Source organism: Ooceraea biroi, chromosome 4 (genome assembly GCF_003672135.1).
Source record: "Ooceraea biroi isolate clonal line C1 chromosome 4, Obir_v5.4, whole genome shotgun sequence".
NCBI lineage: Eukaryota > Metazoa > Arthropoda > Insecta > Hymenoptera > Formicidae > Ooceraea > Ooceraea biroi.
In genome coordinates, this window is record NC_039509.1 from 11,519,725 (window position 1) to 11,547,370 (window position 27,646).

At 39.0% G+C, this 27,646-nt stretch overlaps 3 protein-coding genes across 3 annotated transcripts in view; 2 read left to right on the forward strand and 1 right to left on the reverse strand.

The window, feature by feature from the left end:
- The first annotated feature begins 701 nt into the window (after positions 1-701).
- LOC105275890 lies at positions 702-8,199 on the forward strand. Its single transcript, XM_026969264.1, has 11 exons — positions 702-810; positions 925-1,482; positions 1,577-1,945; positions 2,243-2,427; positions 2,597-2,885; positions 3,158-3,325; positions 5,669-6,229; positions 6,331-6,699; positions 6,775-6,959; positions 7,100-7,388; positions 7,894-8,199. Exons 2-11 carry the CDS (start codon positions 969-971, stop codon positions 8,073-8,075), a joined length of 3,111 nt encoding a protein of 1,036 aa, XP_026825065.1. The 5' UTR covers positions 702-810; positions 925-968; the 3' UTR covers positions 8,076-8,199.
- A 104-nt stretch (positions 8,200-8,303) lies between these two features.
- On the forward strand, positions 8,304-11,931 carry LOC109610755 (cytochrome P450 6k1-like). The gene is given in 4 exon segments (XM_020030485.2): positions 8,304-9,870; positions 10,040-10,142; positions 10,145-10,305; positions 10,541-11,931. Coding segments are annotated over 4 exon segments (369 nt in total). The 5' UTR covers positions 8,304-9,786; the 3' UTR covers positions 10,562-11,931.
- LOC105275903 overlaps positions 11,258-27,646 on the reverse strand; it is a 127,926-nt gene continuing 111,537 nt past the window's right edge. The window contains exons 8-11 of the mRNA XM_011333108.3: positions 20,357-20,594; positions 19,344-19,730; positions 18,536-18,787; positions 11,258-18,377 (exon numbers count right to left, since the gene is read on the reverse strand). Coding sequence (XP_011331410.2) covers positions 16,563-18,377; positions 18,536-18,787; positions 19,344-19,730; positions 20,357-20,594 — 2,692 coding nt within the window. The 3' untranslated portion in view covers positions 11,258-16,562. The remainder of the gene's footprint in view (positions 18,378-18,535; positions 18,788-19,343; positions 19,731-20,356; positions 20,595-27,646) is intronic.

Here is a 27,646-nt window from a genome sequence, read left to right on the forward strand (position 1 = left end):
CACGCCATGCACCGTCACAAACTCGGACTTTCGGTTATCACTTTTGCATCCTCTCATTTTGTCATCCGCCATTTTGAATCAAATGGCCGACCATAATTGCCATTAAAATATTCTTAAAGTGGATACTTGAAGCTTCATTTTGCATTTTTGAACATATTTTTATCTTCATTATTTACCAAGTTATGATCATTTGAAGGTTGGTAAATTTTTCCCTAAATTTTAGTGTACCGCTTTTTTTGGGAGTGAGTGTATATATATATATATATACACATTTAGTTATTATTAACGATGATTGTAATAACCGCGAGAAAATAATCAATCACGTAATACTAGACATTGTATTCTATAATTCTTAGTAACATTGCATAATCATCTGCATAAATACCAATTGTACGATAAATGGCATAGCTTGTAAAGAATAATAAAAGATAAAATTTTTTAAGTGCATTAACAGTAATAACTGCGAAAGTTGTTTATTCTTCTTGTTAGATGAGTTGATTGAGCGAGAGAATGCTCTGACCTACTTACAAAATATCGTTACAGTTACAATAATGATAAAGATTTATGATACATTGACGAAAAACGTGATATTAGACGTACAAGTAACGATACAGACTGCACATTAAATATTGCGTGCGTTTAATTTCAGCATTGCATTTGCTTCCGGTGGGGGAAAAAGGAGTGGAGGTCGAAAGATGACAGAAAGCATAAAAGCAATCATATATCTCTTCAGCAGTTCATTTTATCTTTGGCTCGTTGCATTGCCTCTCGTATAATTTCCTGCTTTATCATTCCGTGCGTTATCTGACGGTGAGTGATCATTAATTGTTCGATGAATCAATTGACTAAGAAGAAATGCGCAATTAATCGTTTCGCACATTTTTTTATACACGTATTTTTTTTTAAAGAAACATTCTTTTCCAGGTAAATGCGAACTAAGAGAGACACTTCTGCCAATCAGTTACAAAATGGCACTCATCACGGCGTACTGGGGCCTAGACGGCCTGATAGTTCTAACGACCCTCATGGTAGCCGCGTACCTTTATATGACACGCAAGTTCAACTACTGGAAGAAGAAGGGCGTAATGGAAGTAAAGCCAATTCCGTTTCTGGGAAATTTCGCGGATTTCCTTAAAAAAGCACCCGGATACTTTATAAAGGACCTCTATGATCAAGCGAAAGGGGCGCCTTACATAGGCTTCTATATTCTGGACAAGCCGTTTCTGCTGATACGCGACCGAGAGCTCGTTAAGAATATTCTGGTAAAGGATTTCAATTACTTCTCCGATCGATACGCTTCGCCAGGTACGCAAGACCGTCTCGGTTACTCCAGTCTGTTCTTCATCAAAAATCCAGCTTGGAAGGCCTTGAGAACGAAGCTGACGCCAATCTTCACTTCCGGCAAGCTGAAGAAAATGTACGAATTGATGGAAATATGCGGCGAAAATTTGGATACGTATCTCGATTCGCTGAAGCTAGAAGGTAGGCTGGTGATCCGTTTATATGAAACAATTTTTGAACCATTATGTAGAAAAATAGCGTGTAAGTATATTAAATCTGCATATATTGCGAGCAGGTAAAGGAAAGGAGATAGAAGTGAAAGACCTGGCTGCAAAATTCACCACCGATATAATCGGCTGCACCGCTTACGGACTCAACGTGAACTCGCTGAACAATCCGGACGCTGAGTTCCGCAAGTACGGCAAGATGATCTTTGATTACGATAACGTTCGCGGCTACGAGTTGTTCGCGGTATTCTTCCTTCCGGATTTAGCTCGTATGATCGGTATAAAAACTTTCGGCAAGGATTCCTCCGCCTTCTTGCGTAAGGTATTCTGGGAGACGATCAACCATCGCATGGAAAGCGGCGAGAAGAGAAACGACCTCATTGATATCCTGATCGACCTTAAAAAGACTTATGGCAGTCAAGACATTGACGGATTCAGTAAGCAAGATTATATAATAATAATAATAATAATTCTTGAAAGATATTCTTTTGTGATGTTTAATTAGTATTATAATAATTAGTAATATTTATATAATTTAAATATTTATATAATTAGTAATATTTGAATATTAAAAATTAAATGGAAAATAATGTAGTGATTATCGGTGATTAAACTGGAATACTTGATGCGTTTAAAAAACGGCTCCAAGGGCTTAATTAATTATTGCAATTAATTGTAACAAGCAAAGTGAGAACTTTGAATCAAGAATTCAGAATGCGTGAATTGAACTTTAGAATTCGACGGGGATGATCTAGTAGCGCAAGCAGCCGTTTTCTTCACGGGAGGCTTCGAGACCGCTTCAACGACAATAGCTTTCACGTTGTACGAACTGACAGTGCACGCAGATATTCAGAGCAAACTTAGGAAAGAAATCTATGACGCGCTCGAAAAGACCAATGGCAAAATCACATATGACATGGTAAATAAATGCTATTACTATCGAAGAATATTTAGAACAAAAAAAAACGCAAATGCAGCGAACATTATAATAAAAAAAATATTTTTGAAAATATATGTAAATATATGTAAATTCACTAATGTGTAATTCGTTTATATATATATATATATATATATATATGTTTATCTAGATTGTATCGCTATCATATCTCGACATGGTGATCTCTGAAACCTTGAGGATGTACCCGACACTACCATTTTTGGATCGCATAGCCGTTGACACCTATAAAATACCAAACTCCGATCTAGTACTCGAGAAGGGTATGCCGGTCTACATCTCGATGCTAGGCATGCACTTTGATCCGGAATACTTCCCCGATCCGGAAAAATTCGATCCGGAGCGATTCAGCGAGGAGAACAAGCGAAACAGACCGCCATGCGTCTACTTCCCATTCGGAGAGGGCCCGCGCATCTGCATAGGTGAGGAAACCGATTTTAATTAAAAATAAAAAAACATCATTACACTTTTATTGCGTCGATCGTATTCCAAGTGGTTTTCTTGTAATTATAGAACTTGCTATATTTTGATTTATGATATCTCAATTATTATAATATAAAACATTATTATAAAAATATTATAATAATAAAAAGTCTTAAACAAGGAAAGCAGCTTGAGACTGATACGCAAATGAAGTTTTATTGAGAAACAATGATGTATTTTGAGATATTTTATACTATTGTGCATCTTGCAGGCGCCCGCTTGGGACTTTTGCAAACGAAATTGGGACTCATTAAAATCTTGAGCAAATACGAGCTCTCACCGAGCGAGAGGACTCTAATACCGATGGTACTCAATCCAAAAGCCCCGCTGACGTCGCCGTTAGGTGGCGGCATATACCTCAATATTCGAAAAATTCATTAATATTAATTAAAATTTGATAGAATAAGAATAATTTGTATTACAAATAACGCGCGTCAGTCATACTCATCGTATATATTTTCTAGATAATAATTTTCTTCTTTAGATTTAGTGACTGTGCTCTCTATTTTTCTAAGTCCTACAATTAGTTTATACATAATTATCTGAAGATACGAAAGATCATTAATGTTAAGAAAGAATTAATCTCTTAAATAGTAGTAGTTTTGTAAATAGTATTCTTCAATAATTAATTAATATATAACTACAAAAGAAATGTAAATGCAAATAAGACACGTGAAGTAATAAAATGAAGTATAAGAACATCTTTGTAGTTTTTATCACGAGAATCCAGACAACATGTTGTGCATAACAATTACATTGCCAGAGTAAGAGAAAGATGAAGCAAAACAACATATTTTCCTGCCATAACTTTTCATACAACATGCAGTTATTTGCTTATAATGCATATATTACAAACGACACGACACACGTTTCGAAGCGTACGTTGTACCAGTTCAATTTAATTATTGCAATTGTGAAACTAATCTATGCTCTGTCTCTGCATGCATGAAATTACACCAGTAGTTTCAAACGGAAAATTATTATATTACGCAATATCTGTGCAAACGATGCGTGCAATTTGCAATTCAGATAAGAAGGAATGACCATGGATATACGTAGATTATCTCTACAAGGCGTGCCTGTGAAGCTATAACGAAGCACAACAGCTTGATTGACGTCCTGTTTTGCTTAAAACATGACGACATGACTAGAAAAAAATAGTTAAAGAGAAGTCGAAAGACTGCGTTCGATTTGCACGCTTTCCCGCTGTTAATCTATTTTTATACTACATTTAATGAACAATAAAGATAGAATGACGCTGATGACGTAAGTTTGCAAACCGAACGCGGTTAAAGTAACGATAAATAAGATAATTACTAATCTGAAAATGAATAAATTTTATTCGTACACAAGATAAAGTTCAGTATCGTCCTCCTAATTAGTATGTCAAATCATAAGATATATTGCGTTTCTAATAAAAGTACGTCAAATCTCATGATTATGACTTTCATCAAATACTTTTTATCTTCTTAAATTGTAGTCGAAACTTAACAACGTAAACTATGCCAAGAACTCTCACATAACAGATAAGATAAAACTTGATCCACTTTGCCGGACATCTATTATATAATCAAAGTACATGTTTTGAAGAGAGATAGAAAAATCAACAAGTTGAAGCTCAAGAGAAAATCTGTCGCATTAATAATAATTGCAAATCAAGTTTTTCAGTCTTAAGAAAAACTCTGTCACGTTTATAATAACAGATAATCAAGTTTTTGCCGTTTATTCTAATTATACTAGCACAACTGATATTGAGATCCTACACGTTACTTGTTACTTTTGAATAAATTGCCACCGGATATGCAGATCTAACATCGACACACTAACGTCATCCGTGCCGAGTGATTAGTGTATTATAGACACCGAAACAAATTATTTCTCCCTCCACAATGAAAAAAGCAAGAGACTCGTTAAATAATCACTATGTATCTGCGATCTCAACAGTCTGATGGTATCTGCCATCAAATAATGTCTTCTCTTACATAAAAAATCGAGAATCGAAATATTGAAGCGTGCAAGTAAAATTGCATACGTGTATGTGTTTCTGTTCGTCGCAGCAACTCATAACAGCCTTCGGTTTTGCCTTCGCATGCTTATTTCACCATCCTATGTGCTATTATATTTGATACAATAGGAACTAATTATCAAATAATCTTTTAACCACTATTTGTGCATTCGTGACATTGTTCATCAATCACGTGTGTTGGTGAGTGCCTTGAGTTGAAAGCAGATAGAAATTAATGCTCAAGACAAGAATTTCATTGACTCCGGCAACCAAGTTTTATTGTTTATTGTTGTTTGTTTATCGTTTTATTGTTTATTGTCCACTTCCATCAAATGGGATTGCTCGAAAATGTATTTATGCCTGCTTTCATATCCAAAGTACTTATTGTTTTATTAAATCGGTGCATAAATTCTTGCCGATGAAACTCTTGCCTTGAGTTGATGAATGGATCAAAAGACGACTCCTTCTTACGTAGTATTCACGTGTCGGAAAGATCGGGAAAAAGTCGTAGGAAACGATGGAAAATACTTTGATTGATTTATGCTGTATCGATTGTTTCATTTCAAAAAATTGCAAAATTGGCAAGAACTTGTGCACCCACCTATAATCATACTTATATACTAATGCATACTTTTTTCACATGCTCTTACATAACTTTACGCCGTGAGTCATCGCCAATATTTTCCCCGTTTCACGCTAGTTTTATTTGCTTTTTAGGTAGACGCGTAGATGAAGATAGGCATTTCTTCATAAACAGAATGGCGCTTATAACCGATTGTTGGGGCCAGGATGTAGTGATAGTTGTCGCGATTCTGATAATAATAGCATACCTTTACATGACTCGCAATTTCAAGTACTGGCAGAAACGAGGCATTCTGGAACTATCACCGACACCTTTCTTCGGCAATTTCGCACAGTGTTTATTCCTAAGAAGAGCCCCGGCGGATTTCTTAAAGGATCTGTACGATCGAGCCAAGGGCCTACCATACGTCGGCTTCTACGTACTTGACAAACCATTCTTGCTGTTGTGTGATCGGGAACTCGTCAAGAACATCATGATAAAAGACTTTAATCAGTTCTCTGACCGATACAGCGGGGCGAGTCCAACCGATCGTATTGGTTACGCCACTCTTTTCTTCCTCCAGAACCCAGCTTGGAAGATAGTGAGGAACAAGTTGTCGCCGTTCTTCACGTCCGGGAAGCTGAAGAACATGTTTAACTTGATGCTGGAATGCGGAGACAATCTGGAAAAGTATCTCGAATCGTTAGGATTGGAAGGTAAATGCTAAATGGTTCATCAATCATAAATTTATCAAAAAAGCAAAAATTTGTTAGTAGTCACTTTAACGAATATTATTAAAATTATGTTCTCTTGGCAGGTGACGGAAAGACGATCGAAGTAATCGAGCTAATTGGCAAATTTACCACGGACATAGTCGGCAGTACCGCTTATGGACTCAATTGTAACTCGTTTAAGTATCCCAATACTGAGTTTCGCAAATATGCCAGAATGATATTTACATACACCTTAAAACGCGCCTACGAGTTACTTTCGGTGTTTTTCTTGCCGCATATAGTCCGCATGTTGAATATGCAGGTTTTCGGTAAGGAGACGACGAACTTTATGCGCAAAGTTTTCTGGGAGACGTTTACTGCGCGCATGGAGTCCAACATGAAGAGAAATGATCTGATCGATATCTTGGTCGAGCTCAAGAAGACTCAGGGTAATAAGGATATTGAAGGATTCAGTAAGCAAAATAACTCTAATGATAACCTGCCTCTGAAATGAAAAAAGGCAAGTTTGCATGTAAACTAAATTTTAGAATTCGATGGGGACGATCTTCTGGCGCAACCAGCCAGCTTCTTCTCAGCTGGTTCCGAAACCACCGCAGTTTCAGTGGCTTTTCTACTGCACCAACTCGCGGTGTACCCTGACATCCAAACCAAGCTGAGAAGCAAAATCCTTGATGCGCTCAGCAAGACCAACGGAGAAATCACGTATGATATGGTATGCAAATATTGTATACTATTCTGTTGCGAGAAGATTCCTACATACATCGATACTACTAGAGCGACTCAACCAATTTTGAAAAATTAGCTTAACTTTTGAGCAAACATAGCTTAAACATTGTATATTTTGATTGCCAGACTATGTCGCTGCCATACCTCGAGATGGTAGTCAGCGAAAGTTTGAGAATGTATCCACCATTAGGATATCTGAACCGCATAGCAAACAATACTTACAAAATGCCGAATTCAGACCTGGTGGTTGAGAAGGGTACGCCGATTTTCATTTCGATGCTCGGCATGCACTTTGATCCGGAATACTTTCCAAATCCCAATAAATTCGATCCGGAGAGGTTCACGGAGGAGAACAAGCAGAATCGGCCGTCATGTGTTTATTTTCCATTCGGAGACGGTCCACATATGTGCATAGGTAAGGAAATTAAATTTAAATTAATCTTAATATAAGAAATTAATAATTCTATATATTAAAGAATTATTATTAATACTATTAATCACACACTTAAAGAAGAGTGAGTCAAGTGAAGTTGGAAATTATGTAATTGTGTGAATCTACATTTTCTACCATCTTCTTAAGTTGTAGACTTACTAATTTAAAAAAATGACGTATAAAATATAATATCAGTTTTATTCCATGCTACAAGATGAAACTAGAACGTGAAGAATTTGCGCAACAAATAAATCTGAAACGACTAGATCAGCACAAAAAAGCATGATAACAAAAATTGTTTAATCATTAAAGTCTTATGGAATGAATATTACATTGCACACTTTATGATATAAATGCGCAGCTGTAAACTTTACGACTTCAAAAAGATATGCCGGATAATGAAACAATATTGAAAATAAATTTTATTAAGTCAATATTCTTTTCTCGCACTTTAAGCATTAATATAATATTCATGTATTCTTTGCAGGAACTCGCTTTGCGTATTTGCAAATGAAACTGTCTATTATCAAAATCCTAGCCAAATTTGAGATAGTCCCATGTGAAAAAACTTTGATACCGATGGTAATTGATCAGAGGGCAGCCATGACATCGCCCTTGAATGGTGTAATACACCTCAATATTCGAAGAGTTAATACTAATAGAAAATAATGGGACTTCACACAGCCTGTGTAACTTTTATTAATCCTTTCGCTCCTAATACCGATTATATTCCTCATCTATGCAATGGCTTGTAGACTAAATATATAAGGTTAAATAAATATTGTTCTTATATCAATTCCATTTTTTATTTTTATGCTTCGATGGGTATATTTTTAATATAATATAATGAATTAAAACAATGAAATAAGTGTTTCTAGTACTTAAATAACAGTAGTTATCTACATTGTCATAGTCCATAAATACTATTTAAGAGATGATGCTGCAGGATTAAGAATAATTAATAAAATATAATAATAATTATATAACGTTATATATAATATAACGTTTTAATGATCATGTTTTATCATTTGTAGAATAATATTTTTACAACTATTATATTACCTTTTACAACCTATCTAACTTGTTTTGGAAAACAAAAAAAATTGTTAAACTTTCTTATAATTTATATTTTATTCTCTTAATAGACGATTTTTGTACATTAATTTGTGTGTTGCAAGCTGCAAGTAATGTAGAAATAAGAAAAATTTATACAATTTATATTTTCTTTTTCCAAGAAGTATGTCGCCAACTGTGACAATATAATATATGATAGTACAGTAAAAAAGAAAAAAAAACAAGTCACAATAAATGAACGGAATGCGTTATGCAAGATGGGCAGTCGACAAGAGATGAAATTATCACCTTCAATACAGAGGAAATAAAGTGTAATTTTAAGAGAGAGAGGGAGAGAAAGATAGAGAGAGAAAGAGAATTATAAAAACTTTTAATAGGCTAAGACGACACAGATTACACTTGATTGCACTTCAGATTGTAGAAGATCAAGTATAATCGAGAAAACATGTCAGTATGAGTATAATCGCATCATTTATTCGATTCTCATCTTGCTTTTCTTTTTATTTTTCTATATAAAATTAAGGAACATAACAAAGCTTTTTAAGGAGTGGCTAAAAGCGCAATGAAAAACTTATATAAATTTATAATTTAAAGTTAAACGTGTGTGTGTGTGTGTGTGTGTGTGTGTGTGTGTGTGTGTGTGTGTGTGTGTGTGTGTGTGTGTGTGTGTGTGTGTTGCAATCATATTGCATCACATGTTTCGAGATTGTCTTTCTTAAATTAATTGTTTACGATCTTTTTGATCTTCTTTCTTATTCCTGATTTCCAATAACTGGTCTGCGTCTGAAAGAATAGTTTGACTATACTTGTTTGGAATGTTTGAATTAATCGACCATGATAACAGCTGATCCGGTAATCTGGCATTATCGTCACGACTTTTGTAGAACATCTATTATATAAGAAAATTTCGCGACCTCGGGGTCAGTTGCTATCAGTTGCTCTCAGTCGTTCTTGATCACCTTCAAATTATGTAACATCAAGTTGCTCTGTTTAGAGTTGCTTGCTCTAAGATCTAAGTATTCGCGTTCGTGCTTTGGAATTTAAGTGCACTTCAGTGAAACTGTTACTTGTAGTCCGCAGTATATATTTACTGATCGCGAACAAACCTAATAACAGTTTCAACACAAAAGCTGGATCAGCTTGTGTATATAACAGCACTAAAGGCAGATCAGAAAATTACATGTAAAATGAAGTAAATTCCTCTAGAATTCGACGGAGATGACCTTACAGCTTGCACAGGCAAGCTTTTCCTCAGCTGGTTTCGATACTTCCGCGATTCCGATAGCTTTCACGCTGCAAACTCGCAATGCATCCTGAAATTCAAACCAGACTAAAGAATGAGATTCTTGAAGCGCTGAATGAATCCAACGGAAATATCACATACGACATGGTAAGTTGTACATGGTCGCTAATGCATAATTGCCGTCAAATAATATGCATAGCAAACATTATTCAAATATCGTTAATCAAGTTCTTTCTTGTAGACTATTGCTTTTAATCGTTGAGAAAATTTTAAAATTAAAATACACCAACTTAAGGATTTTATTTATTCGTGTTAGGTTGTATCAAATATGTCGTACCTTGAGATGATGCTATTTGAAGTTCTGAGGCTGTATCCACCATTGGGATTCTTGAATCGTTCCACAATGAACAATTACAAAATACTGGCGTAGTAATCGAGAAAGGTACGTCGATTTACATCCCAATCCATTACGATCCGCAATACTTCCCTGATCCCTATAAATTTGATTCGGAGCGATTCAGCGAGGAGAACAAGCGCAACATACCTTCATGTGTTTACTACCCGTTTGAAGAAGGTCCGCATGTATGTATAAGTGAGCAAATTTATTCTGGCTTTCGTATTTAAATAATTCGCAAATATAAAGCGGACCGATTGAAACTGTACATTCATCTGTGCAGTGCCAATTGTAATATAATTGTAATATAATTCCAAAATAATTAATTAGAATAACGAAGAATTTGTACTGTGACGATATGCACTCTGTTTTTTCTTCTTTGTTAAAACGACATGATAAATTGTGTTTTTGTATATTTTGCAGGTACGCGTTTTGCATTCTTGATGATGAAACTGATGCTTGTAACATTTTTGAGTAAGTATGAAGTGACATCGTGTACAAAAACCAATGATAATCGATCCGAAAATATCGATAATCTTGCTGTTAAACGGCATAATACACCTCAATGTTCGTAAAGTTGTATGACTGTAAAATTGTAAGAAATCCGTAGTAACTAAATTTTAACGGAATAATTATTATTTATCAATCCGTAAAATGTTTATAAATTATTTAACGTTACAAATGCACTTGCAATTTAATAATGAACCTGTAGGAATAAAACGTACAAATTATTACGAATTATTATAAAATATGCACCTTTCAATAACGAATCTTTGTCAAAATGATATACCTGCTGTGTAGATCTATTATAAAAATAAAAATATGTTTCCTCTGTATTATTTATAATACGGAGAAAGTTTCCGGTTAGTTTTCACGTGCTCGAGAGAAGTAATGGAGATACAAGAGTTCAACTTTTTGAACTCACTCATCCTTAATCCTTAATGCTGTTATTTACGTTAAATTTACGTGTATCTTGATCGACTATCGCTAATCATGAAAGATAATAAAGGAAGGATTTTCTCACATACATTTTCTTGTCGCCACCGGGAATGGAATCGTTTTTCCTTTATTTGTCGTTATTGTAAATAATATGTACGTGTAGGAGGCACAGATTAGCAGCCAGTGATGCACACGTTGATGCAATGTATATACATATACACATATACACAGGTATATGTATATATATTTATTTTCATTCGCTTACTCTCTCATTTACAAAAAGACTCACGGTCGATTGACGAGCGGGCGATTCGCTCGCCGGACGATCGATCACGTGAATCACTTAAAATTATGCTTCTATAATGTATAACTACAACACACCTTGGAATCAAATGGAATGATAAATACCATATATCGATAGTATATCCCATATATACTGTTTCACGCGTACTTCGTGTTCAGTGACGGCGGGCTTTGCATTATGATCGCGATTATTTTAATTCGTAGAGTCGCAAAAACAAACTTTGCGCTTGTACATCGTTGATGATTGTATACGAACAATTTTAATGACTTATTCTTGAAATTTAGATACTTTAATATTTTATTTCCCATACAGCACAGCAACTTTACAACAACGTTCCGGCAAGCTTTTATGTTATATGAGTTCCTAGGAGAGAATTTTATTATATATATGGTCCACATTTTGTCGTTTTCAAGAATATATGTATGTTTGCAATCAGAATGATATGCATCGAATTAATATTGAGTTAGCCAAAAAGTTCGGTTCGATTTTTAATATCAAAACGCCGTAATACACATAATATAAGCAATAATGTTGGTAATGTCTATATCATAGACAATAATATCTAATCATAGACAACGATGATGAATATTGATATTGATTGATGAATATTTATGAATTTATTTCTACCAAATGCAATAAAGTAAAATTTGACGCAAAAATCGAATCGAATTTTTTGACCGACTCACTATATTGCAATAATACAGATATCAATTATCAAAGTTTTAATATCTCCTTCGCCGCTTTTTCCAAATATTCGAACAATATCGGTTATCTTTTATAAAATAATATAGCGTGAAAATAAAATCAAATCGCGTTACTCTGACCGCAATGTAAATATTTTTTTCAGTCTGATTAGATTCGAAATGTTTTTCTCTCGGAATATTTCACGCAGTAATTACGAAAGAAATATAATCAGTGCTAAATGCGATCACTAGAAGGATAAATATGCCGCCATCACTGAACAGCAACAAATCAATACATCTCCCGCAATGCGTGTAGGATTTCCATGGATACTTTACACACATAACTATACACACTTCGTCCACACAATGTCGTAATATTGTTATAATAATATTATAATATCGCGTTAGTATAACTCGCCCGCGAGCATTAACTGTACCTTTTGTTCTTGTTCTTATAGCATCTTGAATATCAGGTATATATATATATTTATTTATTTATTTATATAATTACTTTTTTCTGTGTTCATTTATATGTATATGTATGTATGTATGTATATACAAGAGGTTCTCGCGTGAACAGTCAAATTACGCGTACGCAGAAATTTCAATTAATTAATATTCACCTAACGATGATCAGTGCAACGATCTGATATCCTTTTCTTTCCTCTTAGCGATCAGCGACTCTTACTTTAACGATTTTGTGAGAAAGGGACGGCGAGAGACGGAGAGCGAAATTTTTATAAACACGGAATTTGTTCATATGGTTTGATTTGTGTGAGCTCACGGAGAACGCACATTGAAAGATTATTACGCATTATAATTCAAAACTGTCTGCTACAATATAGAGATAATCCATTTAAAAAATGGCATTAATCGTATTAATGTTATATTTCAGTAATTTGTAACTCGTACTGAAAAGTATACATTAAAATTTACCTTAATTGCCACATTCATGAACAATTCATATGCCATTATCGCAATAGCATTTTGCGAGAATATCTGTTTAATAATTAACTAACGCTCAGCGTTGTTCAACCAAAAAGATTACGGAAAAACTCAAGACGCTATTAGTATGGATTATTCTTGAATTATATTCTAGCACCATTATATTATATATACGTCCACATCTAGCATATGTTTAATCAAGATTTATCAAATGAAATCATTTATTTTTTTGTTCAATAATCTAACGTGAAAGTATATTTAATAATAAAGTAACAAACCAGATTTAATTCAATCAAATATTTCTTTGGAAGCAAAGCAGGTTTACTTTTCTCGCAAATACTGATTCCGAAAATAAATTTTAATTATCTGGTAACTTCAGTTGAGTATAATTCTCGTATACGTAGTAATTGTTTCGGTAAAAGAGACAATAAATAAAACCAAGCAAACGATACACAATTTTTTTTCCCCGATGCTGACTTGATAATAGAGGCAATGAATTACGTGAACGGGTCTGAATGTGTTTTATCAATTTTATAATTGACGCGGACAGTAATTAGAGTATGAGAAAAATCCTAGCAGGATTAAAGATTCAATTGACGAATAAACGACGCCGTACGCTACGGCTCGATTGGCCCATTGTGTTCCTTTTCGTTTGAACATCAGTGACAATCAGGCACAAAGAGTGAGCGATACCAAGGGAAAAAGTGCATTTGATTTTCTCTAGAGAGTAAAATAAAAACGTGAGAATATCTTTGGTCGTATCGCGCGAGAGTCCTTTGATAAACGCTCAATTTTGATTTCGTTTGCATTTAGCCCGTGCAATTAAGCTTGACCTCTCAGTTTTTCGTTAAAACAATATTATCGGACGCGGCTCGCAGTGCATATCTGGTATTCCTTATAAGACGTGTGTCGAGAAAGTGTGGAAAACCCCAATAATGATATGAAACGGATAGTGTGTTATCCATTTCGTGATTCCCGCGAATCTACATGCGGAGATACATTGTACAAAGTCTTATTAAGATTAGAATCCCCAGATATCAGAGCGAAACCCAGCTCGCTCTCGTGATTATTCGGTACTCCCGATTCGATGATCAAAATCAAATGCCCTCTTTCATCTCACATCGCGGAGGATTTGATAATATATCATTAATGTATGCCGCTACATAGACCGGCACTACGCCTTCCCGAACACACACTTTCCTGCTCGTTTCTTATTCGTTTTATTCTTTTTTTTTCTTTCGTTCTCCTTAATAATCCTTAATATATATTCCTTTTGTCTCCTGACAACACCCTATTCCCCATCTAGGAAAACTCTTGGCTTTTTTTAAAAGGAAAAATTGCAAAAGGGTTTTAGCGTTTGACGTAATTGTCCACCTTCCGGTTTTCTCGCGTTCTAGTAGCAAGACTTGGTACCGAATAAAAAGCTGAGCTTTAAATTAAATTCGCAATCTTTATTCTTTATATATATATATATTTGTTAAAATTATCTGTTTTGTGATTTCACGCACGTAAACTTGACTTTTCATTCGAATCATTATACATTTAGTTTCATTTGGTTTAATCGACGAATCTTGATTCTATAAGGGAAAAGATAAAGAGAGAAGAAAGAGAGAGAGAGAGAGTGTGAGAAAGAGAGAGAGAAAAGATAGATAAAAATAATCGTTGGTCAAATAATCAGTCAAATAATTGACACAGAATCGTTCGTTCGTTCGCTCGTTCGCTCGCTCACTCGCGCGCACATCGAGGTTTCTTTTCCTTATGAATACGCGCCACAAAGAAAGGAATTCGCCCGAAACCTACTTTTGGGTCCGAAGACGATAACATAAGACTAGAGTTCAACAATACATGCGGTTTTTAATCGCCATACAAACGCATCTAATGGAGTATAAAAATATAAACACCTAAAAGTGAAAAGCGGGACGTCGCGTCGTAAGGAAGTGATCGCGTTTGCGCGTGTGTTGTGCAAGTATACCGAGAATTTGGAATGACACATCTGAATTTTTCCTGTGATATATATTCGCAGATAAGATAGTTATAATCCAGTTGAGAAGCGAATTATCAGGTTACATTTCGTTATTGTTTTTCCACATTATTATTCCTTCTCGCGACATTCGGAGGAACGCTGGGAACGTTTAGAAAACATTTCGCTGATTGCTTTAAAAAATTCCGAAAAAATTTTGCTTTACTCTTTTGTATTTTCTAAGTAATTCAAAAAGTATTATACAATGTGACTCCTCAAGCAAAATTGCATTAAATTGCCTTTAGCAGCGGGACTAGGTAACGGATCCCAGCGTTGTCCGAGCCATCGATGGACCAATGAAACTTTCTACCGCGTATTTGCCTCGACGAACGGTGCAGCAATGAAGCACAACTATTCCGACAGATCTCCCGTTTCTGCTTTCGTCGCGGCGGATTCTAGTTCTATATAACGAGAAATAGTATCCGGAAACGAAAATAATCTGAGACTATTCCGCGATTCTCAGGATTATTTCAGAATTATCGCGTATTTTCCGGGAGTTGTGGTACTTCTAGAAAATTCTGAGAAAATATTATCTCCAAAAACAGGATTATTCTCAGAAGATTCTAAAAATAGTCTGAGATAATGTTTTCTTACCTCGTCCTCGCATCCTTAACGGTTACACGGTTCTTGAAACTGAATCGTACATCGATACGACAGAGTCACGCTTATAAATCTATTCGTTTGTCTTCTGCTTCATCCTCCTCTTCTATCTTTAACTATCCACTCGCTCGTGTATACACTATAGATTTTCTCTCTATATATATATCGATGGAGATGCATGTACATCCTTACATTTTTTGTGTACATCTGCACTTGCGTGTATATATATATATAATATGTATAATAACGAACAACATTAATGATTTTATATATATATATATATATATGCTCATTAGGCTACTCTTTAATTGGACAATAAATAAAATAGTCTATGTATATAGCGTACATTCTCGTTTTCCACAGGCCGTAGGTGTCCCTCACAGATAATCGTATCCCGATTCTTACGATTTCGGTCGTCATAATGTAAAACACTTAAAAGTAGACGAATAGGAAATCATGGTCGTATGAGGATCCTCCCGCAAGAAAATTCAATCAAGAAGAACTCAGTTCAATTGGAAATCGTATCTAATACCTCCTGAATAATTGGCTTGTTCGAGCTGGCGTGCTCGTTCGAATTGACTACTTTTAATTACACGCAGGAACAGATCTCGTTTACGAAAATGTCGTGCGATCTACGATCATCCTCACGTCTTGCTTCGCGAAACGTACTTTTTAGATCGGATGCATCCTCGACTCACGTTATTAAACGACGCCGATTAATTAATGCTTCTGCGTTAGAAAATTGGAGACCTCTTCTCGGAAAAATCGTGTTATTAGTTTCCCGCGTTGCGATACGATAGCGATTTCACGGATACTTCTGAGTTAATCGGTTCTTTAGTAGAAATTGTAAATTCTTTCGCTCGAGTCTTAGCTGTTGCAGCAGAACAAGTTCTCGGGCCACCAGCCACGGAGGCCAAGCTTCTTTTCGGAGGGATCCTCGACCACCAGAACGTATCACTTGATTTCCTCCCTGCTGGGCGACCTTGGCGGATGCGGCGACAACGGCGTCTCGTTCGGGTGCCTCTTCGGTCGGAAGCTGGCCGTCAACGAAGATATCCAACCGCTTTGTGAGCCCTGGTCGTGCAGGGAGTCGCTGTTACTGTTGCTGCGAGTGCTGTCGATACTCATACCGGACTTGAAACGCGAAAACAGACCGGGCGACGATTTTTTCGACGTAGCGGGTGAAGAGTACACGGTCGGGTGCTTCTTTCGTGACTTGCACACCTCCTTGCACAGCATTGAGTCCAGACTACCGGTGTGCGGGCGCTCCTCCCCCTTGCTGGCATCCAGCGAGCCTAGTACAGCGGCAGCCTCCGCCTGCTTCGCCATCTTGGAAATATCTTCCATGCTGGCCGAGCTTCTCCTAATCTCCACCTTGCCGAGGTCCTCCTCATCGTCGCAGACGCTGTCGTCGGGATTAACGATGATCTCGGGCTGCTGTTGCTTCTTCGGGCGCACGTTGAGCTCCCGGAATTCGATATCCAGCGCGTGTCGGCTCTTCCCCTCCTTCATACTTTGCGATTTGCCTTCGGGATTCGACAGGTTTCTGCGGTGTTTGGACGTAGAGCCGTCAGCAGCCGCCGGCAGTGCTTCCAGAGAAGTAGATGATCTCTTCTCCTTGGCGAAAACCGTCCTCCAGCTCTTGTTCTTACAGTGGTCGGTGGATTTGCGAACCTTCGGCAGGGTCATTGCTCGTTTGTCCACTGATGACAGCTCCACTACAGTCGCAATCGCTTTACCGCCGTCCTTAAGGGGCTTGACGAGATTGCAACGCTTGCAGATGAACAAAGAGTTGTTGTGCCTCGACGTGGTAGTCGTGGCCGAACCGCTGCTCACCGAGTTACTCTTGCTGAGCATCTTCGATGCGTGCTTCGGTTTCGGGCTATGCGAGTCCTTCGAATCGAAGCTGATGCTCAGGCGGTCGGTGATATTCCTCAACCGCGAGAACAGGGACTTGTGATTGTTCGGCCCGGTCTTGTCTTCGCAGCAGCATCGCACACCGATCGACTCTCGACTGCTGTGCGTGTCCCTGCGGCTCGGTCTGCTCTCCTGATCGTTCTCGATCACGCAACTGGTCTTCCTGAGGTTGTTCTTCGGCTGCTGCGGACGGGTCTCCACCGCGACAACGTTGCCATTTCCTTCGGGTAGCCTGGTCTCGATCTTGATGTCTAAAAAAGGCGCCTCGTCCCTCTTCATCTCCTCAAGGATCCGCATGCCCTCGGCGGACCTCGCGCTCACCGGCGAACTCAGGTCGCTGCCAAGGTTCTCGCCTTTGCTGCGTCTCCTCTCGCGCTCGTGATCCCGCACGGCCTTGGCCAGGTCATGATTGTGATAATCCAACGAGGACTTTTCTCGGCTGCCCTTCCGGCTGCCGGGGTAACTCTTCCGGCCAGAGGTCGGCCCGGCCAGCGTGCCTTCCGTAGAGATCTTAAACTTGAGTGTCTTCTCGCTGATTTCCACCTCCGTAGCGGTTTCCGGATCGGAACTCTCAATGTTGTCCGCCTCCTCCATCGTCAGGTTTTCCGTGATGTCGTCATCAGTGGAGCGCGAGCGTGAGTGGATCGTCCCGGCAGATCTCTTCGAACGCATGCTATGTGACGACGTGGACTTAATGAACACGGACGTGCCGGTGCCGCCGATCGGCGCGTTAGCCGGAGCCGACTCTCCAACATCCACTACACTCTTCCGATGGTGACGCTCGTCCTTGGCTGCCTCGTTCAGCCGACGATAGTACTCCAGAGCTTCCTTGACCGGTTGAACTATTAGATCCTGAAAAGTCGAATTTTCGCATGTTTGATTAGTCTCGCAAGACTTATACGAAAGGAAAAGATTGACAGTTTTCTCTACAAGGAAACTTTTAGCTATTGCTGTTCAATTCAAATGCACGGATAGATTAGTCCATGTTGAAATGAAAAGAGCTGAAGTACCTGCAGTTCGGGTAAAAGTTCGCCGAGAGCCTCGAAAAGGGGAAGGAGAACTAGGCCGATAAAGCTAACTTGGGACGACGGTTTGGTTACTTTGTCGCGATCCATGAAGGGCGTGACCGGAAGACCCTCGAGTTTTTCCGCGTCGCTTTGCTTGAAGAACTCCTGCAGCAACCTGTCCAGCCACGGTTCCGCGACTTCCATCGGGCGTGCCTCGTTGCTTATGTCAGCCACTTTGATCAGGATCATGGACAGCTGCAAAAACACAATCGGATAATTTTGCTATCGCAGTATCTGCTTAAGAATATATGCAACGGAACGAAACTGTGAGACCTGCGCGCCAACCAGTTGCTTCTCTGGCGAATTAATCTTTCGGTGGTCGCATATGGTTAGAGAGAGAGAGAGAGAGAGAGAGAGAGAGAGAGAGATTGGGTGACTAACTTCATTTATAATGCACCATCGCTTAATGGAAGCGTTGCACCGTGCTATGTTGCAAATTATCCTTCACTTATCCGGTTAGCAGAATGCAACATTTTTATTTAAGATTAAATATTGAACATTAAAAATATTATACAATTAAAAATAAATGCTAAAGTTCCGCAAGCATGTGACAAAAGAGATGAAGATTATTTTATCTGCTTCTAATCTTAAAAAAAATTCATATTTATAAATTGCGTGATATATTTATAAATTAAACGTTTATTTGAATCCCTGATCTCTCAGTATAGCACGTTCAGCATCATGTACCCGATATATTGATGCGATCAAGGCTAAGCCTGCCATTAAGATGTTATCCATTAGTCGGCATTACCAAATTTATGTGCGCCTTGCTGGTGTAATCGAATTCGGGAGTGATGTCGGTGAACTGGCCGAGGATCTCGTTGTGCCGGGCCATGTCGGTGGCCAGGATGCATCTTATGATACCCTCGCGCACTATTCTATACGTGGGATTGTCCAGGGACGCGAGGATGTTGCACTCGGGCGCTTCCAGGACCCGGAACGCCACGGAACAGTGGTGGTTCTCCAAGGGCGAGATGTCATTGTAGCGCAGCGCCAGTTCAGTTCGCGCGTTTATCTGATAGATATTGTTGTAGCCCGGATGATCGAGATCGTGGCAGATGCAGGAGACGATCAGTACGAGGACCTCGAGGTCGCCGATCTTCGACGGCAAGTCCACTGCCCAGGCTATCGCGTACATCTAAATGCAAAAGTACCGAAATCGATTAATGAAACGAAACTGAACGAAACTCTGACTCGGCTTGATTTGTATATGTTATATAAAGTACCTCACTACGCACGCGTTTCTGGCAGAGATTTGATTACAGTTGGCATATACATAGATATACGGTAAGGATGATAATGAAACTGCATTAATAATGCTCATTGTAATTGTAATTACATATTATTAATATTCATTGTATTTAATGTATTTGAGCATTCATTGCATAGATGAATGAGAATTTCTAGAATATAGAAATTCATTGAGACATTATTATGCATAAATGCATTTAATTTTGCCAGATTGTAATATAATTATTATGAAAGTAGAATCTATGTTGCCGTACGTTCTACTAAAAACGATTCTGGAATCTATCTTTACTAGATAGATACTATACTACTTTAAAATCCATACTTTATTAGAAAATACTAGTAAATATTCGTACTTCCTCCTGCGATGTTATCTAGCCACTTTGATCGTCATTCAAACCGATCGTCATTAATATCCAGCCAACTGTCGATTTGTCTTTTACCGAGACTTTTTCCGTTTGTCTTTTAGTGAGGAATCATTCGAATTAGAATAATACAAAGAGACGAGATATTCACCATCTGCGCCACGCAGAAGCAATGCCTGAAATTGTGAAATGGCACCTCGTTGTAGTTGTTGTAGACCTCGTAGAGGAAGTTCCTCAGGATCGGCAAGGGAATGTTGAACTTTTGAGGTAGATCGAGCTCGACGAACATTGTCTGCAGCATCAGCAGCAGCTCCTCGTCTTCCCACTGTCGTGCGTCGAAGGCCGGCGAGCGCAGCCACTCGCGGACGCTCGACGAGACCGTCACGTCACTGAGGATGGTACAAAGTGATGTTTACAACCCTTGACCAGAGCGGCAGATATCGAGAGAAATTTTTCAGAAATGCATTATTTTAATAACAAATTAATTCTACGACATAGAATCGATTGTGGCACAGCAGTCAGTTAATTTTTCTGATATCCGACGAATCACAAAGGGGTAATTATTTTTTAAATAACTCCGTGAAATGACATTATTTGGAAAAGCGACAAACGCAACCAAAACTTAGTCGATATATAACTGTTAATTATTAAATAATATACTCTCGAGGTACTGTTTCTTACATAGCGTTTTGTATTTTTATTTAAAATTTTTCTTTGTGTAAATTTAACAAATTGTCGTTGCGTTAATAGCTTTATAAGTTAAATTTATTATCAACTAATCCAAATGTTACAATGAAATATTTTATATGTAAGAATTTCACTCTACAATAATCACTGTATGTTACATCAATCTTTTTCAAATATTAACGTGACGATGACACGCAGTGCGACATTATGCGAACAACATTTTCTTTAAGTAAAATTTAATATTATAAATTTAATATTATAATATTATTCAGTTTACATGAGACTTGCTTCTAAGCATTATAATTTTCCTACCAATTTTTTGTTAAATTATCTACATATTGATGTCATTGTCTAATACATTAAATACGTTAAATTAGCAATTTGAAATTTGAGTAGACCATTTGGAATACGTAAAATATGTTACATTTAACGCAAATTTGTATGATTTTGCCGCGGTCCTCTATTTTATCGATGGAAAATCCGTCGCATCGTTAACGGGACGATTTAACGTGCCACTTGATCGCGTACTCGAAGAGTACGTTTAAAAGTAAATTTAATCAAATTGGTATCGTTAAACATGCAAGTGTGCAACTGCACCAAAATTGATCGATTTGACGCGAACGCAACTGCTTGAGTGTTAATTATTGCGAGCAAAAGTTCACCGGTGATTGGTCATCTCGGGGTTAATCGGATTATCGCGTCACTTTGATGGAGTGCTTTGGTCAGCTACTCTTCGCTACTTTGATAATGAGTTATCTACTTGTTCGGCTAAATCAACACGAACCTGGCCTATGTCAAGGCAATTGGTATTATATCAGACACGGCATCGATTCATTGGGTATCGCGCAGTATCATTCTTGGTATCGCGAAGTAGCGTATATGGTAATTTTATTCTAGCTGTACACACGTACACACATATCTTTATTAAGTCATTATAAACTCATTAAATTTACACGATTAAATCGTTCGTAATTTAAATATCGCAATGTCGATATGAGCGTATAATTATTCGCGTGTTTTCGAGGATAACATATAATGATATTTAAATGATTACATATTTATGCTTTTCACCACAGGTAAGAGGGAGAGAGAAAGAGACAGGAAGATAGAGTGGCATTGAGTTATCATATCAATACCTGTGAATTGAAATTATCGGTGAAATAATTTTAACGAACGTAATGTAGAACAATTTCAAACAATACAAAATTTCGATGTAAATAGGATATAATAACGAAACAACAATGCACGTTAAATAAATTATTAAACATTCTCTTTATAAACCTAATTAATCAAATATACCTTTATATTTTATTTATTGATTTTTATCAAGTTGGTGAAAATCATAAAAGTGTTTTTGTAATTTTCCGAGCCCTTCCCAATCATCAGTTTCCCTAATTAATTCGGAGTTTCGATGGTTTTCCCGATGGATTTCCGTCGGATCATCGCATCGCGGACATGAGATCGCGCGATTAGTAGAACTCCTATAGAACATAAACGATCGCACGACACGTAACAGTGTAATTAGAGCCCGAATGATTCTTTTATCGCATTTCATTTCGGAAAACAAGTAGCTACATGAGTAATGATCAGACCGATGACAATACATGTTTTTTTCAATCTTGTCAGTCTTTTCTTCAATCACGGGGAACGAGGGGAGGCAACCAGGATCACGAAAAGTTCGCTCCTACGAGCAATACCTTCACGGACGCTTATTTACTGACGACCGCTAACCGGCAATTCGCATTTAGCCGGTACGTAATGTGAATTGCAGTAATGCGCGCTTTGTGACGCGTTCACCATTATGCGTCCTCATGGTGGGCCTTATTATCTAGATAACGGTAGCTTAATAGCATTTCGCGGTAACGCGACGGAGGTCAGGCAGTCGCTTTCGCAGGCTACGTTGCGGTGAACGGAAGCGTGCGGGATTCGTGAGGGAACGAAAGTGTATATGCACATTGTCTCTCTCTCTCTCTCTCTCTCTCTCTCTCTCTCTCTCTCTCTCTCTTTCTCTGTTTGTCTGTCTGTTTCTCGCTTTCTTTTCCTCTCGGATGTTTTCTTAACCCGACAGAGTAAATCGGTCATCCGGCTGCGCTTCCTCTTATTTGCACCTTTCTCATTTGCGCCTTTCAATTTCTCGGCGTTTTCCCGCGTTCCGCCCCCTGCCGCGAATGTACTCAATTCTCATTTAACGCAATAGAAGATTATGTATGCACGTGTTTATTCCTGCTTGTGTGAAATATCGTGTTTGTAACTCACAGCGTACGATTTGCAACTTGTCCAAGTCGAGACGCACGTTTTCGTCGAGATGTATTAAACATTCTCTCTAAATATCTAATTAATCAAATATATCTTTACATTTCATTTATTGACTTTCATCAAGCTAGTGAAAATCTATTTTTGCTTCGAGAGAAAGATACTCTTGGTTAATCAAGAACCTGTAAAAGCAATTTTTCCCCATGCAAGACCGCGTTCTCTAAAGAGCAGGACAATAAAACTCGAAAGAAGACAACTTCACTCTTGCTGTGGCTCGCGCGATCGATTCTCTCCGAGAATTTTGCTCAAGAACAAAAGGAAACCCGTGACGTAAGAGGGTCAAACGGGGACAAGTCGGAAGAGAAGAAGCGATTACGTAGGGTACATAGAGCTCACAGTCTCGCCTCGACACGGAAGTCTCCCCCGGAAGCGCACCGACTTCTCCGACGGTCGTGGCCGTAATCGTTCGCGGAGAATCGCCGGTGAATTACGGTAAACGGGAGCTGGTGGTTAATGCACCGTACCGAATCACCGCGAGTATAACGCTTCGCGGGCGCGGAAACGCGTCTTCACCGCGAATGCCGCTTAAACGGCGCGATTTGCATGCCGATGCGACGACCGTCTCCGCGCGCGTGACTGCCACCGGCAGTGGAAACAATCAAACGGAAAATGTTTCTAACGCCACTCGCGTTGACGATCTCTCTTTTCCCTAAGATCTTGTTTTCTTGATCTGCTCGGCTCGGTGGCTCAGTCACGGGAATTTAGGGCCACTTCGACCAAACTCCGGTTAATTTAATCGTTGATTAAATTACAAGGCGACCAACATAAAACTTATATTATTTATATATATATAATTCTCGTATATAAATAATACGTTTTAATAATATTATTAGAGAGTTTTATTTTAATCGCCTTGCAAGTTAATCGATGATTAAATTAATCGGAGTTTGGTCAAAGTGGTCCTTAATCACCGAGATTTCCAACGCATTCGCGCTCGCGTTCAGCCGCACGTTGCGCCGATTTTCAAATAAAAATTGCTGACACGTGAAATATATACCGTAATGGGACATTCGGGGATTGCTGCCGCGTTATTGTCATGCATTTCGATATTGGTTCCGTTGGACCACCGATGAACGGATCACACGCTACGTATGCAAATTAATCTCGCAATCGTGTAACTGCTCTTCGGCGGGATGTTTTAAAGCCCCGAGCCAAATGAACCGCAAGTTTATCGCTTCACTTGCATCATGTTATCTACGTTCTATGAATATAAAGGGGAAAATTATGTTGCGAACACGACAAAAGACATATACGTATGCGATGCATATGCAGAAGGCGTTCTGGCCGCTCACGCCGCATAATTGTTCTGCTTGACAATTTCTTTCCCTTCTTTTTCGTTTTTTTCCGATCGCTTCCGCTCGGGACTAACAAACCGATAGCTCGCGCACAATCGATAATCATCGATTTACGAACGAACGACGCATAGAAAATGCTCGGACGAACAAATAGCGAAAGAAAAGAAAAACTTCTCCAGCGTTGCGCTCGAGATGTGTAAATAAAAAAAATCAATGAATCATATTTTCATCATTTGCGTAATATTTATCTTACCGTAAAGACACGGCAGAAATCCCTCTCGAAAGCGCCCAGGCTTTAGATTCGTCACGAACAAACACACGAACGGGCAAATGAAAAAGGTGCTTCACGCCACAAGTTTTATTTATCTTTTCCTTTTTTTCTCGTGTGGGAGTCTTTGATCGAGGAACACGCGACGATGCGCCGAGGGTGTTTCAAAGATCAGTAGGACTCTCGCCGAGCTGCGCTGGATACACGCCTCGGCGTACCGTTCCACAAAGCTATACGCAAACCGCCCTAGCACGGAGATCGTTCTCGGGGATGGAAGGTTAAAGTTCTTCGGGGTCTCTCTATTTCTCTTTACAGCAGCCAACTTGCCTCGTATTAATGCGCACGTGGAACCACGTGCGCACGTTAATACGCTTTAAAAACACAGACACAGTCGCATCCACCGCGTTGGCTTGCAACAGAATATTCTTGGGTTACCCCATAGAGGATCCGGATTTCACGTAATTGAATAACTGATTTCACCGGTTCTGTGTACGTGCCCGTATGTATCTTGTGTATGTGTGTGTGTGTGTGTGTGTGTGTGTGTGTGTGGTGTGTGTGTGTGTGTGTGTGCGCGCGCGCTTTCGCAAGAGTAGTTTTTCTTTTTCTTTTATCAAGAGACTAAGGTGTCAGCTATTTCGTTAGAATAAATTATTTAGCTGTAAAAATGTGGGAACTCAAAACCGCACGCGTTAAAACTTTATCACGGCTGAATGTTGACCGTGATCTGGCGGAAGACTCATTTCCTCTCGCAATCTCGTTCTCCCTTCTTTTCCCGTCTTCTCTTTAAGTACACCTATCGAAGCGAATCCGACAAATTTAAGAAACCTTCCAGTTACATATTTATTTCCTGAGCAATCATGCAAAAATCGTCGACGTGAAAAAGATGTTCAAACTCGATGAACCTGATGTTCATGCTACAAGATCAAGAACTACACGTTCTCAAGGTTGCAATGCATTCTTGAAAGTGGAAGAACAAGAAAGAGAACTGCCGCCAGATTCGCAAAACAACACCGGATATTTTCCAAGGGATCGTACGATCTACGATCCTGCACGATCTCGGAGCGGCGCGGCGCGCAAACACCAAGTCTAAGTCGCGGCGGTTACTCGCCACGCAAACACGCTCGCGTTTAATTGCGCGTTTGCATCTGCAAACGCACCCTCGGGCGAGCCGGCTTGGCGAGACATTTTGATGGACGGACGAGCGATGCAAAGGACAGCTCGCCCATGTACGGTGTTGCTTCTTACCTCGCGTATGTAAGAAGGAAGCCTGACGCCGCGACGATAAAGGTCGTAATACCATCTTTGATCTTTGCTTCGGCTGGCGAACGGACCTCTCTGCTTCTCAGATGGAATTCTGGATGGAAGGTTTCGATTTACGAACCACCGACGAGTTCTTTTCGCGGCCACCTATCGCGAAAAGTCGGATTGGCAAATATTTGCGCTCGGTAACGCATAATTCGCGCGGGTTTGTTAATTGCACCGGCATTCCTTCGGTTCCGCACGAATGCGAGTCATTAATGTGCACAATGTGGATCAATTCCGCGCGATTGTTATTACAGCAAATTGTTGCTATAATGTCGCGGTCACGATTACAACAGCCCGATTATTCACGTGACACGGTCACAATATCTGCAATTCAATACGTCGCTGCAGCAAGCTTCATTTGGCGTAACTGCCAAATTTCAAGATACCTGACGAGAAACGGTTAAGTGATACGACAATTACGAATTTTGTATTAAAATTTAGCTGCAGTAACATTCGATCGAGCTTCATAAAAAGTTGAGAAAAAATTCGTTGATAGGTCAATAGAGACACGCAAAATTGTCCTCTCAGCTACATCTCTCTGATAACTATATCTATATCTATATCTGATAACATGGGTATTAAATCGAATTTAATATACTGTAATATATAAGAGATAAGCGGTTTATAGAAACGTGTAATGAACCTTCGTTATTCGACGATTCACTCGCGTGTCAGCGATTGTGTTGCAATCAAATGAAATTGGTAATTAATTGTCTGCGCGCTTGTATAGATTTAGCCCCTTCCAGTGGATTGACGTTCGTTTAATTAAAACGCCGCAGAGACCTGCAGGAAAGCACTTAAAGCCGAGTTCGTAAGTCAGCGCGAAAAGTCCGCTCACCGGAGCTGATTTTTGCACGTCGCCGTCATCAAGATGAAAAAAACCATGTTTGCGAAATACCATTCATCGTTTGCACAATTTCAAATTGCGGGATTTAGCCGGAATATCAGTCGGAATACCGAGATACCAGTCGTCGAAAAGGAAAAGGATACGAGTGCGACGCGAGTCACGTCGAAATCGACGAATCCTCGCGTTTGTCTTGGCAAATACTTGATTGCAAGCCGCACGACGAACGCGGAAAATCAAATGTCAAATGGCGAACCGGAGGGTAAAACTCTTGGTACGGAAAACCCAACGAAAGGAATTATATGGCCGAGCCAATAACGATAGCTCTGCTAACAGCGAGATGCGAGTAAACGGATGAAATCGCTCGCTTGCTGACTGTCGTCGGATTAAAATTGCTGCGACCCGGATCCTCGCGCGTGTCGTTGTCGTCGTTTCGAATTCGACATGTTATTTCTGCTGCGCGACGAGCAGCAAGCGTGCTTGCGGAGACCGGGAGTCTCGATCGAACGCGAAAGCGTGAATTACATCGAAATTTCGACACGCGCGCGAAACCGCTGCATTAATATTCCCGCTCGCGTGTGGAGGTTTATCGAGATTTTCCCGCGCGTTACCTCATAACGCAGCATTAGTATCATAAATTATTAGTCGGCGCAAATTAATAATCTATTATCCGGAATGACGCCAAACGCGAACGTATGTGGGGACTAACTCCGATGAGAAGTACCGAAA